Source organism: Colobus angolensis, unplaced genomic scaffold, assembly GCF_000951035.1.
Source record: "Colobus angolensis palliatus isolate OR3802 unplaced genomic scaffold, Cang.pa_1.0 Scaffold35, whole genome shotgun sequence".
NCBI classification, from domain to species: Eukaryota; Metazoa; Chordata; class Mammalia; order Primates; family Cercopithecidae; genus Colobus; species Colobus angolensis.
The window spans coordinates 8,367,715-8,385,855 of NW_012116821.1; the positions used below are offsets into that span (position 1 = coordinate 8,367,715).

Consider the following 18,141-nt stretch of genomic DNA (forward strand, 5'->3'; position numbering starts at 1 on the left):
GACAGAGCAAGACTCCATCTCAAAAAAAAAAAAAAAAAAAGAAGGTAAGTAAGCAAGTAGAATCTCTAGATTGAATTTCCACTACCCCCAGTCTTGACTCCATCCTGTGATTCCTGAATGTATATGAGGGAACTAGAGGTAGCAGTCTACACAGGAAAGGGAAGTTGGGAGTCACTTGTCTTGAAGAGTGTATGCGTAAAAATTGTAAAATTAGATTGTATATGTTTAAGCTTTTGGGAAATGATGGAGATTATGGAAAGGATTGAAGTTCTGCTTGACCTTGCACTGCTTGGCACATTTGGCCCACCATCCATTCAGGACTTACCCCTTGCTTCAACTCAATAGGAGTTGAATAGGAGTTCTCAAATAGGAGCACATGGGTGTTTGGCTACTTCAGTTCCTCCTGGGTCTGTGACCTCTGCATTAGCAGATTATTTGTTCACCTTCTTCTTCCTGTCTCCTGATATCACAATAGATGAAATCATAGGAACTATCCTTTGTAGTTTGGCTAGTGTCACAATCTGTACCATTCATTCTATGTCTTTGAGACATTGGGGGATAGGTACTTAGGTGGGCACTGCAATTATGCAATTTTGCTTGTAACCAACTCCACTGTGCTGAAAGTTATTTAGAGAATGTAGTCTCTGATGTGGTCTGGCTCTGAAAAACCCATTTTAGGTTTGGGGACCGTGCTTGTTGATGGCCTGATTTCAAGAGGCATACCCATGTCATTCTGGCTCTCAGGTGCACCCCAGCACCTTGCATCTAAGCCCTATCATTTACTCTTGTTCCCACAGTACCACCATCTTCTCAACTCTAGCCCTGATTAGCCTTAACAATACCAAGATTTCAAGTGACCTGATAGGATTGTGGTAAAGTCTAAGTTTTCTAATATTTTAAAGAAATTACTCCATTGCCTCCTGGCTTGCAAAGTTTTTGTTGAGAATACTGCTGTAATTCTAAATTTTGGTCATCTATACATAATTTTTTTTTTCTTATTGCCTTCTAGATATCCTTTTTTAAAATTGTCAGCAGTTAAACTATGATGTGTCTTTTTTTGATACAAGATTGATTTTGTTGCCCTGGCTGGAGTGCAGTGGTGTGACCTCAGTTCTCTGCGACCTCTGCCTCCTGGGCTCAAGCAATCCTCTCACCTTAGTCCCCTAAGTACCTATAATTACATGCATGTGCCACCATACCCAGCTTTTTTTCTTTTCTTTTTCTTTTTTTTTTTTTTTTGTAGAGCTGAGGTTTCACCATGTTGCCAGGCTGGTCTGGAACAACTGTGATCAAACAATCCTCTCGTCTTGGCTTCCCAAAGTGCTGGGATTACAAGCATAAACCACTGCGCCCAGCCTCTGGGTATGTTTTTCTTTGTATTTCTTTTGCTTGAGATTCTCCAAGCCTCTTGGGATCTGTTTGTTGTTTTTTATTAATTTTAGAAAATTTGCAACCATTATATGATCAAATGTTCTTCTGAGACTGCAATTAGATTTATGTTAGGCCATATGATATTGTCCCATGGCTCTGTTGGATGTGCTGTTTTATTTTATACACTCTATTTTTCTTTGTGTTTCAATTTGGATTATTTCTGTTAATCTATTTCAGGCTTACTGATTCTCTCCTATGCTGTGTTTAGTCCACTGATAAGCCTGTTGAAGAGATTCTTTATCTCTTAATATCATATTTTTATTTCTAGCATTTTTATTTAACTCTTTTTTTTATAGCTTCCATCTCTCTGCTGAAATTCCCAATCTATTTATGCATGGTGTCCATCCATTCCACTAGGTCCTTTAGCATTTTAATCATAGCTGTTTTAAAGTTTCTATCTGATAATATCAGTATCTGGGTCATCTCTGAATCTGGTTCTGTTGACTACTTTATCTCTTGATAATGGATCATTTTTTTCTTGCTTTTTAAAATGTCTTATAATTGTTGATTAAATGTCAGATGTTGCAAGTTAAAGAACAGTAGAAACTGAGGTAAATAGTATTTATATCTGGAAATGGGCACAGCCTTCCTTCTATTAGGCCATTAGTGTTGGGGGAGAAGCAAATAACTCTAATAAATAGTTGATCTGGGTTTGAGTTTGTTGCTGCTATAGTTACTTTCAGTATATCACAGATTTCAAATTCTTCAGTGGTGGACTGCTGCTGCCATGGGCTTAGTGTGTGGCCTAGAGTGCCAGAGTTTTTCTCAGTGTTCCTGCTCCACCTTCAGCTTTTAGCAGACTCTGCACACTTATATCATCAGTGATATCTCTTTCTCTCTGCTCGTGTCCCTCCTCAGCTGTAGAAATCTATTACTTACTACTTTGTGCAAGGCTTATGGTTGGGGCAGGAGGCGGTTCTCCTCCTCCGGCCTCTGTCTCATGCAAGCCATGGGTGTGTGAGCTTCAGGGCTGGGTACCCTTTCTCCGTGGCTCTCAGACCCTGCTTTGTAATTGTGGTTGTCTTAGGTGAGAGTGAATTTCCTGTCCCTCTCTCACTGGTGGCAAACCTCTGCTTTGTATCAGTGCAGGATCATGGTCACAAGTGAGTTTCCTTGCCCTGTCCAACAGCAGATGGTTTTTGCTTCAACTCTTCCCTGCCTACGGCCAAGTTCGTTGGCTGAAACCAGGGGATAGGAGGTTTTGTATCACTTCCCTGGTGGCAGATGGCTTTTTCTTTATGTAAGAGAAGGACCTGGGTTTCATCTCTCTCTCACAGTGGTAGCTGGTTGTCACCTGCATGCCTGTGTCACCAAAAGGAGTCTCTTTCAGTTCTCCTGCTCTGTCCCCAGTTTTTCTTATGAACACCCAGTGAAGGCTATGAAAAACAGCCAGTAACTGGGGCTAATCTCTCCTTGTGTCTGTAGCTCTCGGGGATTCTAAGCTGTCACACTAGCCCACATTTGCTCTTTAAGCATTTGTTAAAATTTCAGTTTTCTTTTCTTTTCTTTCCTTTTTTTTTTTAATTTGCTGCTATCTTTCATCCTGTACTCTGCCCAAGGCAAAGTAGTTTGTGAGAGCAATGCTTCTTGGCTTTCTCTATCCTAAGTGGAACTGGAACTTATTGATTGCTTTTTTTGTTGTCAAGTTTTACTTGACAGAAAATTGCTCTGAAATGTGTTTAGTAGGTTTGAAGAGATAAAACAAGAAACAAGATTAATAATTATGGAAACCATAAAAAGAACAAAATCCCAAACAAAGAAAAATAGTAGCTGAAATTAAGAACTAAATGGAAAGGTTTTATAGCAAATAAGACATAGTTGAAGATATAATTAAAAATATATTAGAATAACATTTCCAGAAGGAAACATGGAGTGAGAAAAGGTCATAAGTACAGACAAGGGGGATAAGAGATATAGGGGATACAGTGAGAAGATTTAATATAAATGTATTTAGAGTCCCTGAAAAGCAGAGAACAGAGACAATGTGAGAGAAGAAACTTTTTTTTTTTTTTGAGATAGAGTCTCGCTCTGTCGCCCAGAGTGTAGTGCGGTAGTGTGATCTCACCTCACTGCAACCTCCGCCTCCTAGGTTCAAGAGATTCTCCTGCCTCAGCCTCCCGAGCAGCTGGGATTACAGGCATCTACCACCATACCCAGCTAATTTTTTGTATTTTTAGTAGAGACGGGGTTTCATCATGTTGGCCAGACTGGTCTCGAACTCATGACCTCAGGTGATCCACCCACCTCGGTCTCCCACAGTGCTGGGATTATAGGCGTGAGCCGCTGCACCCAGCCTAGAAGCAACTTTTGAGAAGATAATAGCTGAGGACTTTCCAAAACTGGTGAAAAGCATTGTCACAGATTAAAAATCCCAAGCAGAATTTAAAATATACAAAAAACCCAGGCACATTCATAGTAATTGATAACCAAAGATAAAATCTTAATAGCTAGAGAAAAAAAGACATCACCATCAAAAGAGCAACCACTAGACTTACTGCTGGATTCTCCAGAGAAACAATGAAAGCCAGAAGACAAATAGAATATTTTCAAAGTGCTGAAAGAAGGTAATTGATTGGTCAGGCGTGGTGGCTCATGCCTGTAATCCCAGCACTTTGGGAGGCTGAGGCAGGCAGATCACTTGAGATGAGTTCGAGACCAGCCTGGCCAACATGGCGAAACCCCGTCTCTGCTAACAATACAAAAATTAGTTGGGCGTGGTAGTGCATGCCAGTAATCCGAGCTACTCAGGAGGCTGAGGCAGGAGAATTGCTTGAACCCAGAAGGCAGAGGTTGCAGTGGGCTGAGATTGCACCACTGCACTCCAGCCTGGTTAACAGAGTGAGAGTCTGCTTCAAAAAAAAAAAAAAGAGGGTAACCAATTGTCTAGAATTCCATGCCTAGCAAAAATGGTCTTCAAAATTAAAAGGGAAATAAAGGCATTTCAAGACAAAAATAATTCATCACAAGTAGGACTGCATTAAAAAAACACTAAAGATGTCTTCAGGTAGAAGTAAAATAAACCAGTTGGAAACTCACAGGTGCAAGAACAGGAAATTAGTGTAAAGGGTAACTATATGGATAAATCTAAATAAATATTGGCTGTACACAATATTGTCATGTGGAGTTAACATATATATATGTATATATACGTACATACATAGAGAAAGAATAAAATGCACAAGTGACATAAAAATCAAGAGATGGTTTATATTAGGGTTCTCCAGGAAAATACAACCAAGAGGAGAGAGAGATATATGGTATATAAGCCATATTATATATAATAATATATAAGCTACTTTTAATTTAATTTTATTTTTTGAGACAGAGTCTCACTCCTATCGCCCAGGCTGGAGTGTAGTGGCACAATCTCAGCTCACTGCAACCTCCATCTCCTGGGTTTAAGTGATTCTTCTGCTTCAGCCTCCCAAGTAGCTGAGATTACAGGCATGTGCCACCACACCCAGCTAACTTTTGTATTTTTAGTAGAGACGGGGTTTCACCATGTTGGCCAGGCTGGTCTCGGACTCCTGACCTCAGGTAATCTGCCTGCCTCAGCCTCCCAAAGTGCTGGGATTACAGGTGTGAGCCATCATGCCTGGCCATAAGCCACTACTTAATAATTAATATGTATGTCATAGGAGATAGATATTTTATATATATTATACATTTAATATATGTCATAGGAAATATATAATCTACATATATAACATTCTATATAAACAATCTACATGTTATATGATCTATATATCATATATTCTCTATGTATTATATGTCTCCTATGACATATTAAATATTTATAGCATATAAATGTCTTCTATGACATGCATACATATTGTAAGAAATTGGCTCATATAATTATGGCACTTGAGACATCCCGAGATGTGCGTTTGGCAAGCTGGAGCTCCGGGAAAGCTGTCAATGTAGTTCCAATATGAGGGCAGGAGACTAATGCCCCAGCTCAGAAGTCAGGCAGGAGAAGTTTCCTCTTATCAGCCTTTTTATTTTATTCAGGTATTCAATTAATTCGATGAGGTCCACCAACACTGGGGAGGACAATCTACTTTATTCAGTCTACTGATTCTAATGCTAAGCTCATTCAGAAATACCCTGACAAACACACCCAGAATAATGTTTGATCAAATGTCTGGGCACCCTGTGGCCCAGTCAAGTTGACACATAAAATTCACCACCACAGTATTCTTGGAGTTAAAATGTTTTAGGTTGTTGCATTATTTGGGAGTGAGATAAAAATTCAAGTAACATTGGATATTAGGATTAATGTTGAAACCTTTAAGGTAACCGCTAAAAAAGAAAAAAAGTAAAAGAAGGTGTAACTACCAAACTAATGGGAGGAAGGGGAAATATCAGTATAGCAGAAATCAAGAAAAGAGGGAAACGGGAACACAGGACAGGACAAATAGTAACATGATATATTAAACTCAAATATCAGTAAGTAGATGAAATAGAAGAGGGAAAGAAGGAGGGAGGGAGGGAGGAAAGGAAGGAAGTTCCAATTAATTTTACAAAGTCAGCATCATCTTGATGTCAAATCTGATGAACATAGCACAAAAATGAACTAAAAAATCTCACTAAAAAATATTGAGGGTGAAAACAAAACAAACAAAAATATCGAGAGTGGCAGGAAGCAGCCAAATGCCTAGGCAAACAGGGATGGGTCCCCGGTGAAACCCCATCTTCAAGCCCAAAAGCCTGAAACCTGCAGCCCAAAGTGAGAACTTCTATTCCTCTTTGCTCTGTCTCTCTTGATTGGTTCTTTCTGAATAATGTCTTTTTACCAATCCAGTGTTGCCTTTTCCAAAACTACCTATGGCCCACCCCACCCCACCCCACCCCCATCCTATGCCTATAAAGATCCCAGACTCAGTCAGTAGAAAGGAGAGATGGCCAGACTTTGGGGAAGAGAGGGCCAGATTTTGGGGAAGACTCTCTGCTTTTCCCATCCCCTCTCCAGTTCCCCTCTATGCTAAGAGCCATTTCCACTGCTCAATTAAAGTTTCCACCCTCACCATCCTTCAAGTGTCCACGCAACCTCATTCTCCTTGGATGCTGGATAGACAAGAGCTCGGGGCCCACGGAGTGTGGGGACCCCAAAAGGCTATCACACTGGCCCTTTGTCCTTGCTGCCAGAGGGCAGCCACCCCATGTGACGAGACAAGGGGCCAGCTGAGCTGTTAACACACAGCCGTCTGCAGATGGCAGCGCTAAGAGAGCACCGTAAAACTCCCCCTGGGGTTTTGAGGTCACAAGCTCCCTCATCTTGGTGGTGCCATGGGCCCTGCACAGAGCTTGCTCCCGCCAGTGCCCAAAGTGGCCAACCAGATCCTGCACTCGCTCGCTCACTCCTGATCTGGCCATGAGCCCCACATGGAGCCTGGTCCTGCAGTTGCCCAGAGCAACTGGCTAGATCCCACACTCACGGGCTCATGGCTGGTTTGGCCATGGGCCCCACATGGAGCTTGCTTCTGCTGGTGCCTGGAGTGGCCGCCTGGGTCCTGCACTCACTCGCTCACAGGCTCCCACCCACAAGGGGTTGAATGTGGTGGGCCGAGTAAATGTTCCCTCCTGTTGGGAGTCCAGTGAAGGGGCCAAGAAAAATCCTGCATCAATCTTAAGACAAAATGTCACATATAGTATTTGTGGACTTATCAGTAGGCTAAAAGAATAGTACACTTTGAACAAATTAGAGATTATCCTAGGAATTCAAGTTACTAAGAAATCAGTGTAACTGAGGCGACCTTTAGTTGTATAGCCATCAGGGGTTACCTGTGCTTTTAACACCTATGAATCTCATTGGAGCCCTGAGTCTGCACAACTGGGATTGTCCTTGCAGATACTTAGAAGCTGTGCAAGTCTGCCCTGGTTGTCGGTTCACCTGAGCTACCATTTTGAGAAAGCTACTTACTCTAAAGGTTACTTCTTGCTATAACCGTATTTCCAGGATGCTACTGCAGAAATTATAAAGAAAATGACTCAGATTTGTCTGTGTTTAAAAAAAAAATCAACTAGAAGTAATATGCAGCATATACAACAGTTCAAAAATCTTAACATGTGGCCGGGCGCGGTGGCTCAAGCCTGTAATCCCAGCACTTTGGGAGGCCGAGACGGGCGAATCACGAGGTCAGGAGATCGAGACCATCCTGGCTAACACGGTGAAACCCCGTCTCTACTAAAAAAAAAAAAACTACAAAAAAAAACTAGCCGGGCGAGGTGGCGGCGCCTGTAGTCCCAGCTACTCGGGAGGCTGAGGCAGGAGAATGGCGTGAACCCGGGAGGCGGAGCTTGCAGTGAGCTGAGATCCGGCCACAGCACTCCAGCCCGGGTGACAGAGCGAGACTCCGTCTCAAAAAAAAAAAAAAAAAATCTTAACATGTAAAGTGTTCTAAATTAATGAGACAATTAAAATTAATTTTAATTTATAAAATTAAATTTAAAATAAAATTATTTAGAGGTAAATAAATATAGAAAAATAAGCAAAGCATGGCGTGGTGGCTCAAGCCTGTAATCCCAGCATTTGGGAGGCTGAGGCAGGAGGATTGCTTGAGTTCAGGAGTTCAAAACCAGCCTGGGTAACATGGCAAAACCCCATCTCTACAAAAAAATTTTTTGAAAAAGTAGCTGGGCATGGTAGTGTGTGCCTGTAGTCCCAGCTACCTGGGAGGCTAAGGTGGGAGGATCGCTTGAGCCCAAGAGGTCAAGGCTGAAGTAAGCCAAGATCATGCCACTGCACTCCAGTCTGGGAGACAGAGTGAGACCTTGTCTCAAAAAAAAAAAAAAAAAAAAAAATCAGCAAAAGAAAAGGCACAGAGAATTCTAAAACAAAGTTAGGCAGCAAAGATATGAATAGGTGTTCATATCTACCCACTAAAGAAACACAAATTGTAGCCACATGGTGATCTAATGGAATGGCAGATACTGAAAAGGAATGATAATGTCTGGTATTGGCATGAGAACAATGAATTAATATAACATATGGTGTGAGTGCAAATGGATACAAACTTTCTAAAGGGACATTTTCTTAATTATTTCTTTAGGTTTAATTCCTGGAAGCAGAATTGATTGTCAAACAAATTGCATCAAGGCATTTGCTGCTTTGAAATTGGGTTGAAGGGTACATTCAGACTCAGATCCAATTCCACTCCTTCCATGACATCTTACATGATTTTCTTCTCCTGACTCTTCATATTTCTTAAAGAAACAACTTGACATAAAGGAAAGGCAAGGACTTTAAAATCAGACCTCGGCCTTTCCCCCACTTGAACAAGCAACTTGGTTCTCAGCCTCGGTTTCTACACCTGTGAAATGGGAGGTCATAATATTTGCCTCAAAAAAATTTTTTTGTGTGCAAATTAAGTATACAAAAAGCCTACAGCACAATACCCAACCTGGAGTATTTCTTGCTGCTCAGTAAGTACTTGTCCATCTGTTTCCTTATGGGCTACACTGCACAAATTGGCTATGTAATTTGGCACTTGTTTATGCACTTCTCATGCTGTTACCAGCTTCTTTATTGTCCTTTATTGTGTGTGATTGTTATTCCTCCTCTCCAGACTACATTGTAATCTCTTCCAATTCAAGGACTATCTCCTCTGTCCTTTGTACCCATAGTTCAATGAATGGTTTTTGAAGTTAGAGTAGCGCTTGTTTGAGTAAAGATAACAAAATACATTCCTGAACTACATTGTCTGATGTTAGAAGGTGTCTTTGTAGCAGGTCTAAAGAAAAGAATGTTTGAGACCTTGAAGAAAAGTCCTTTAGCTGCCCATGAAAAGTACAAATGGTAGAAACATAACTATTTAGTGGAAAGTGAGAAGCACTGCTTTGCCATTCATGAACCCCTCCTGTTAAAGCACTGAAAATTCCAGGCTGGAGCAAGTGCTGAGCATCATGAATTACTGCCCTTAGAACTAGCATCTCAAGTCATATATAACACCTTTTCTGGGCAAGAGTCCCATCTCTTTAATCTCTGCTAAATGAGTGTTTATTAGATCTGGCTGTTGAAAAATACCAAGTTAAATCAGACAGTTAAAAAAAATCAACATGATGCCCATAACTGGTTTAATTTATCTTTCCTCTTCAGTAATCCCACACATTACCTACTTATTTGCTGTAATGAACATGCCATTCAGCTAAAATAAGATTAACCGCTTAAACCATGGCATTACAGGCAGAGAACTTTAATGCCGCTTTGTGTTTCACTGTAAGGTTCAGCAGTTAAACGATATGGTGTTGTCGTTTCTTCCTTTGTAATCAAGATGGTTTCACTTAGGATTAGTGCTCCCCAGCTGATTCTCCTGATGGAACATTTGAAGCAGCAAATTTATATGTCTAAGCTACAGCCTGGCAGCAATAACAGTCTTCTGAATCAAACCTGTTGGCCTCATCAGCACTCAAATTGCACTGCTCTTTGTGAAGCCCCGTCTGCTCTAATGGTGATGGAAATCTCGCCTGCCATGCAGACCAGAGATGGAAAATTGAAAGGGGACTTGGGCATGCATCTGGAAAACAGCACTGTGATGCCCCAGGTGGGATCGGGGTTCAGAAAATTAATCCACATTCCCCACGTGAATGAGCATTTGCCTCTTCCCTGCATCGAAGTCAAATCCCACTTCTTCAGTGGTGCTTTCTGGACTGTTCCAGCCCCACTCATCTCTCTTTTCTTTGAACTCATTATAATTACACATTTCTCTACATTACTTAAGGCCAATTATTTGTTGATTTATGCAAATCATATCATTATTCCCTCTGAGCTAACACTGTCTCTTCACTTAGACTGCAAGCTCTTATAAGTCAGGGACTAATAAATAACTTCATGGTCCTGGGCCTATAGGAAGGGCCTATGGAAGCTCCTTGACTGAGGGAGTTGCCCTCTGTGACCAATATTAAAACTCTACCTGGATAGTCCAGAGTGGGGAAGCAGCTTCAGCTGAGTGTGCTTGAGCGCCTCTCCTGATCCTCCCTTCTCTTTCATGGAGCATATTTTACTCTGGCGGCTCATCACATCTGGCACCACAAAGAGAGTCAATATAATGACCAACAGATGTGTCCATCCATTTGTTCAATTATCCACTCAGTAAATATTTATTGCTGGGCCTTATGCCTACAATCCTAGCACTTTGGAAGGTGGAAGGATCACTTGAGCTCAGAAATTAGAGACCAGCCTGGGCAACAGAGCAAGACCCTACCTCTACCAAAAATAAAAAAAAATAGCCGGGTGTGGTGGTGCACACCTAGAGTCCCAGCTACTCTGGAGGCTGAGATGGGAGGATCACTTGAGCCCAGGAATTTGAGGCTGCAATGAGTTACGATCACACCACTGCACTCCAGCTTAGGTGACAGAGCGAGGTGCTTAATAATTAGTAATTTATTTTAATTTAACTTTAAATTAATGTTTAAATTAATAATTTAAAATAAAATTATTATTTACTAAGCACCTACTGTGTGGCAGCTCTTGTTTCTCAGGAATCTGAGAACTAAGAAACTCTTTGGTGGTATTTTGGCAGAAATGGCAGAAAGTTTGAAAGAGCTAGAAGAAAACTCATTTCTTCTTATACACTACCCTTCAAACCCAACTTTGGAGCAGGAGCAAACTTCTGCAGAACTTCCTTTTCCTGTGTGTTTATTCACTACTTCTCCCCATACTCTTCTCTCCTCCTGCTTGAATTGCCATGAGGATGAAACTGCTCCTTCCCTGCCTTCCTGGCTGTGATAACAGCAGGCTGTTGATTTTTCCGGTGTGAAATTGGCTTGTTCAGGTCACCACTTGCTAGGTTGGATGGGTTCCAGGTATGCTGATGTGGGTGGGGTTTAGGTTGAGTCAGGATTCCTTCACTGGGTGGGAAAAGGGTGAGGAGGGAAGGAGGAAATGAGGTTGGTTTTACCCTGTCTGCCTAAGGGATTGCATTAACTATTTAGCAAAACAAGGAGACCTGCCTTGGTTCCCCCGTTCATTGACCATGTCTTAACCCTTCCAGGATAAAGCCAGAGCCTCAGCTGCCTGTGATTTGATCTGAGCCTGGGTCTGGGGGCATTGGAGCAGCTGCCCTCCAAGCCAGACCTCCTGGGAACCCTTCTGGGAAACTGTCTTCACAGCTATGAATCTAATAGTGATGCTCCCTAATCCTTTGCTTCCTTCATGTTCCTGCTAAACATAGGGACACACTGGAATAATAGACTGTTGAAAGGGAGTATTAATCATCTTTTATTCCAGGCCTGCTTATTTCTCAGGTATAGAAATTACAACTTAGTCACACTAGCTTATGCAAGCAGATGGCACATTTGTGGCAGAGCCAGGACTGTACGCAGGTCCTGACTCCCAGGCTGGAGCTCTCTCATATGCCATGGCGTTTCTCGTAATTCCCTTCTCCATCACTCTGTTCCCAGGCTTCCTCTACTGCTTCCCAGTCTATATCTTTTCCCTTGGCTGACTACACTTACTGTTTCTTTTCCTCTTAGAATTTCAAAAGCAGAAACTACTAGCATAAGAAGGAAAATAAAGAATGAAAATGAGCAAAACTAGTTTCCCCAACATTCTCCTAAACACCTTTTATCCATAGTTTGCTAATAAAACTTCCTTAGATCATATCTGCTTAAGCATTCATTCCATTGAATTTACTGTGGACTCATGGAAGTTTATTAAGCCTATTTCTAATAGGAAAAACATGTTCCTTTTTTTTTTTTTTTTTAGATGGAGTTTTGCTGCGTCACTCAGGCTGGAGTGCAGTGGCACCATTTTGGCTCACTGCAACCTCTGCCTCCCGGGCTCAAGCAATTCTTCTGGCTCAACCTCCCGAGTAGCTGGGATTACAGGCATATGCCACCACGCCCGGCTAATGTTTGCATTTTTACTAGAGACAGGGTTTCTCCATGTTGGCCAAGCTGGTCTCAAACTCCTGACCTCAGGTGATCTGCCTGCCTCGGCCTCCCAAAGTGCTGGGATTACAGGTGTGAGCCACTGTGCCCAACACCCCCCCCGCCCGCTTTTTTTTTTTTTTTAAAGTTCAGACTTGTTTTGATTACAAGTGACAGAAACCCAACTCAAAACTCAAACTAGCTTAAGCATAAAAGGAGATTTACTGGATCACATAACTGGGAAGTCCAGAAATTGATCTCACTTCCAGTTTGACTAGACTCAGGAACTCTAAGGAAGTCACCATCTTCACTCTCCACTCACTTGTTTATGTTTTCTTTGTTCTTCATGTTGTGGGGAAAAGAAAAGAGGCCGCGGCAACCCTATTCACATATTTCTGAAAGTAAGGCCCCTTCTCCTTCAGCTCCAAATGGAAAAGTCACCAAAAAAGGCATTGATTGGCCTAGATTCAGGCACATGGCCATCCCTAGATCAATCACTCTGCCCGAGAGAATGAGGCACTAAGATGGGCTGGGCTTGAGGTACTATTCTTGGTTGCCCTTCCCACTATCACACACACACCCCTCTGTGGTCAGAGGGGCAGAGTTCTGCAATTGGCAGCCTCATCAAAATCACATAGAGTAGCAGAGAGCAGTTCCCCACAAAAGGAAATTCAGAAAAGACAACGTCGGCAGATTCCTACTTGAAACATCCCTCCACTGTGTCCCCCGAAGACCATCTTGTTTTTGGTTCCTTTGGAGTAGATGTCTATCTGGAACCTTCCCACTGACCTTGTGTATCTCACCTGTCATCACCACTGACAGGGACCATGGCAGTGTCTGCTCACTGGTGTCATCTCCATTCTCTCCCTTTCCCATATACTTGATACTCTACCAGGTTAATATTCTTAGACTACATATCTGATCTTATGTGCTCATCTACTCGAAAATCTTTAATTAAATCTGTAAGATTTTAAATATCACATAAATCCAGTCCTGTGATTTGTGGAGGTTGCCACAAGGAAACAGAATGGTCTTGTCAGGCAACTGCCATGGCTACTAGCTAAATCCATACCCTGTGGCATGAGGCACCCAAAGTCTGGCTCCAGGAAACCATTATTTCCCCTAGATCTAAAGGAGCAAGGGGAGAGAAAAGTGGTATTGGAGCCTGGCGACATGGGCCACCTGATGGGAGTGATAGGTATGGAGCATGACAGCTACCAACAGACACAGCTCCTAAGCAAAGGCGTAGAGAGTAAAGCCTGGCCCCTCTCTCCTCTTGTCCTGTGATCTGAAGGGGTTGGTTCAGTCTCCTCGGGCACAGAGCAGGGCAAGGAAGGATGAAAAATGAATCCAGGAGGCAAGTAGAGAAATTATAACCTGCACAGTTGTCTCTGAGCTACACAACAACTCTGTAATCCAGCCACCACTCCAACTTGTACAGCAAATGGAACCATACAGTGGCTCGTGCCTGTAATCTCAGCACTTTGGGAGTCTGAGGCAAGTGGATCACTTGAGGTCAGGTGTTTGAGGCCAGTCTGGCCATGGTGAAACCCTGTCTCTACTAAAAATACAAAAAATTACCCAGGCATGGTGCTGCATATCTGTAATCCCAGCTACTCAGGAGGCTGAGGCAGGAGAATTGCTTGAACCCAGGAGGCAGAGTTTGCAGTGAGCCAAGTTCATGCCACTGCACTCCAGTGGGAATGACAGAGCCAGACTCAGTCTAAACAAACAAACAAACAAAACTAGCCAGGCATGGTGACATACGCCAGCTACTCTGGGGGGCTGAGGTGAGAGGATCAGTTGAGCCCAGGAGTTTGACGCTGCAGTGAGCTATGATTGCACCACTGCACTGCAGCCTTGGCCATAGAGTGCGACTCTGTCTCTAAAAAAAGAAAAAGGAAATGGATTCTCTGAAGAATCTCACTTGAGGAAAAACCCCCACTGGAGTAGGGGCAGCTCTCAGAGCTCAGGACCACCTGCTTGCTTTCTTCTTCTTTTTTTTTTTTGACATGGAGTCTTGCTCTGTCGCCCGGGCTGGAGTGCAGTGGTGCAATCTCAGCTCACTGCGAGTTCCGCCTCCCGAGTTCACGCCATTCTCCTGCCTCATCCTCCTGCGTAGCTGGGACTACAGGCGCCCGCCACCACGCCCAGCTAATTTTTTGTATTTTTAGTAGAAACGGGGTTTCACCTTGTTAGCCAGGATGGCCTCGATCTCCTGATCTTGAGGACCACCCACTTTCTTACCGCGCTTTGAGAGGGCAGCCCAGAATCTTCAGCACTGCATGGGCGTCTCATCCTGGAGTCTCACTGTGCACCTTTCCTCAATGCTGCCTCTCTAGGTATCCTTCAGGACAGCCTCAGCCTTTACTGCTGTATTCCTTCATGCTACAGGGAGGAGAAGCACCTGTCAGAGTATAAAAGTGAGCATACGATAGTCAAATAAGACTTGCTTCAATGACTAAGATATATTTCATTTTTTTGCTTGTTTGTTTGTTTGTTTGTTTGAGACGGAGTCTTGCTCTGTCACCCAGGCTGGAGTGCAATGGCGTGATCTCGGCTCACTGCAACCTCTGCCTCCCGGGTTCAAGCAATTCTCCTGCCTCAGTCTCCTGAGTACCTGGGGTTACAGGCACCCGCCTCCATGCCTGGATAATTTTTGTATTTTTAGTAGCGACGAGGTTTCACCATGTTGGCTAGGTTGGTCTCGAGCTCCTGACCTCAGGAAATCCACCCGCCTTGGCCTCCCAAAGTGCTGAGATTACAGGCATGAGCCACTGTGCCTGGCTGAGATATATTTCTTACTTGGGCCTACTTGGGCTTAGTGTGGTTGTTTTTATTTTTATTTATTTATTTTAATTTTCCTTTTCTTTCTTAGATACGTGATAATTTATTAACTTGCATTCCGAATTTTGACTACTAGTGAAGTTGAAAATGTCTTACATTTATTAGACATTTTTATTTTTACTTTTAAGTTCCAGGGTACATGTGCAGGATGTGCAGGTTTTGTTACCTAGGGAAATGTATGCCATGGTGGCTTGCTGCACTGGTCAACCCATCACCCAGGTATTAAGCCCAGCATCCTTTAGCTATTTTTCCTTATACTCCCTCCCCATGCCCCACCCCCCGACAGGCCTCACTGTGTGATGTTCCCCTCTCTGTGTCCATGTGTTCTCATTGTTCAACTCCCACTTATAAGTGAGTACATGTGGTGGTTGATTTTCTGTTCCTGTGTTAGTTTGCTGAGGATGATGGCAGGTTGTTCATTTTTTGAAAATCCATAAATAAGGCTGGGCACAGTGGCTTACGCCTGTAATCCCAGCACTTTGGGAGGCTGAGATGGGAGGATCACTGAGCCTAGGAGTTCAAGACCAGCCTGGGAAACATGGCAAAACCCTGTCTATATAAAAAATTAGCCAGGTGTGGCAGCACGTTCCTGTAATCCCAGCTACTCAGGAGGCTGAGGTGGGAGGATCTTGAGCCCAGGAGGTCAAGGCTGCACTGAGCCAAGATTATGCAACTGTACTCCAGCCTGGATGACAGAGACCCTGACTCAAAAAAAAAAAAAAAAAAATCTATAAATATTACACCAATAGGAATAAAAAATTTAATTTCATCTTGTAGATGCCTCTTCTTTTTTTTTCTTCTTGAGATGGATTCTCCCTTTGTTGCCCAGGCAGGAGTGTCATGGCATGATCTTGGCTCACTGCAACCTCTGCCTCCCAGGTTCACGTGATTCTCCTGCCTCAGCCTCCCAAGTAGCTGATATTACCGGTGTCACCACCATGCCCAGCTAATTTTTGTAAATTTTTTTTTTGAGGACACCTCTTAAAAGACAAATGAGGATGGGCCAAGGCCCATGCCACTACTATCAGTTGTGTGTGTGTCACATTTTTCACAAATCTCCATAGAAAGGAAGAAAGAGAGAAAGCTTGCAGGGAATTTATAAGAAAATATTTTGAGTGAAATGAAGGATAAATAAATTGACAATCTACTGTCTTTTCCTAAGGAGGAAGAAATTTCAACGTTTGTGGATTCCTCTCAGAGAATATTTTACACTCATTAAGTATGAAAAAAATGTGTTATTGCAAAGAAAAGGAAGAAGTAAATTCTGATTATATAAGTGTCTAGGAAGCATGGGTGACGCTGCTGACCTATAGTGCAATCTCGTTTTAACGAAAAGAAAAGTCTGAAAAAATCTATGGCAGCCTACACAGCCCAAATCAAGGCTTTCATAAGCAGATATTGCCACCTTTGGGGCCACTAGAAAATCAAATCAAATCCTTGGGCAAATTATAAAACAATACTCCTAGGAAATATTAAAATAATGAGTCATTCTACTTTTCAAATATATGGTGGTAAAATCACATTATATCTCTGTTTTGTGGTAGTTTAAGTGTATTTTTTAAAGTTATATTTTGGTAAAATTGTTTTTCTAACTTCATCGTCTTTTGGAAAGCAGTTTTGTTATATTTTTCTGTTAGTGTTGGTCACTGAGGGACTATTTTATACATAAAAAAAGGAATAATAAAATTCCTGGCTTCAATAGGCAAAAAGACAAAACTTACTTTGTAAGAAAAACTTACTTCCTTCTTATTTAAAAATACATATTTGGCCAGGCATGGTGGCTTACGCCTGTAATCTCAGAACTTTGAGAGGCTAAGGCAGGTGGATTGCTTGAGCTCAGGAGTTCAAGACCAGCCTGGACAATATAGCGAAACCCCATCTCTACAAAAAATACACAAATAAGCCAGGTATGGTGGCATGCACCTGTAGTTCCAGCTACTTGGGAGGCGAAGGCGGGAGGATGGCTTGAGCCCAGGAGGTTGAGGCTGCAGTGAGCCATGATCACACCACTGCACTCCAGTCTGGGTGACAGAGCAAGACCTTGTCTCAAAAAAAAAAAAAAAAAATCTATCTATCTATCTGTATATGTATATATATATATATACACACATTGGATCTTTAAACTTTCATTTTGGCTTTTGCCATGCCACACACAAAGAAAATGAAGACCTCTGAAGAGAAAGGTATTGGCATTTATGGGCGTTGACACTTAAGAGAAAGGTGTTGACACTTTTTTATGGGTGTTGACACTGAAGAGAAAGGTGTTGACACTTATGGGCATTGACACTCAAGAAGGTGTTGACACTTTTTCTATGGATGTTGACACTGAAGAGAAAGGTGTTGACACTTTCTGCAGCAAAAAAGTATGTAAGAGGAAGGTAGAATTACTCAGTAAGTCAGTATTTCCCAAAAAAAGATTCTGCAGAATTTTAGTCTTAAGAGATCACGCACACACACATACACACTATCTTGGCGATTCATAATGTATATATGTACATTAATATTAGGCTGGGCACAGTGGCTCACGCCTGTAATCCCAGCGCTTTGGGAGGCCGAGGCGGGTGGATCATGAGGTCAAGAGATTGAGACCATCCTGGCCAACATGGTGAAACCCCATCTCTACTAAAAATAAAAAAATTAGCTGGGTGTGTTGGCACGCCTATAGTCCCAGCTTCTCAGGAGGTTGAGGCAAAGCTAATACCAGAGGAGTATCAAATATGCCATGATTCTGTTTTCTCCCCTGAGAGAATTTTATGAGGACAATGTAAGAGATAAGGGGAAAGTTTGGGCAGAAAAGGTCAGGAACTTGGGGTATCAACAGGGAAGTGAAAGGATTTCTAGGCTCGAAACAAAGCGTGGGACCTGGGTGTTGCTATTGCTGGTGCTGGCTTGAACCTGGGAGGTGGAGGTTGCAGTGAGCCGAGATGGTGCCATTACACTCCAGCCTGGTGACAGAGCAACGCTCCATCTAAAAAATATATATTTTTTATATAA

At 42.5% G+C, this 18,141-nt stretch overlaps 1 protein-coding gene across 1 annotated transcript in view; it reads left to right on the top strand.

Moving 5' to 3' along the window:
• Nucleotides 1–18,141, top strand: part of OSTM1 (osteopetrosis associated transmembrane protein 1) — a 58,761-nt gene that overhangs the window by 40,149 nt on the left and 471 nt on the right. The window contains exon 5 of the mRNA XM_011952890.1: nucleotides 17,403–17,510. Within this exon, the coding sequence (XP_011808280.1) occupies nucleotides 17,403–17,510 (108 nt within the window). The remainder of the gene's footprint in view (nucleotides 1–17,402; nucleotides 17,511–18,141) is intronic.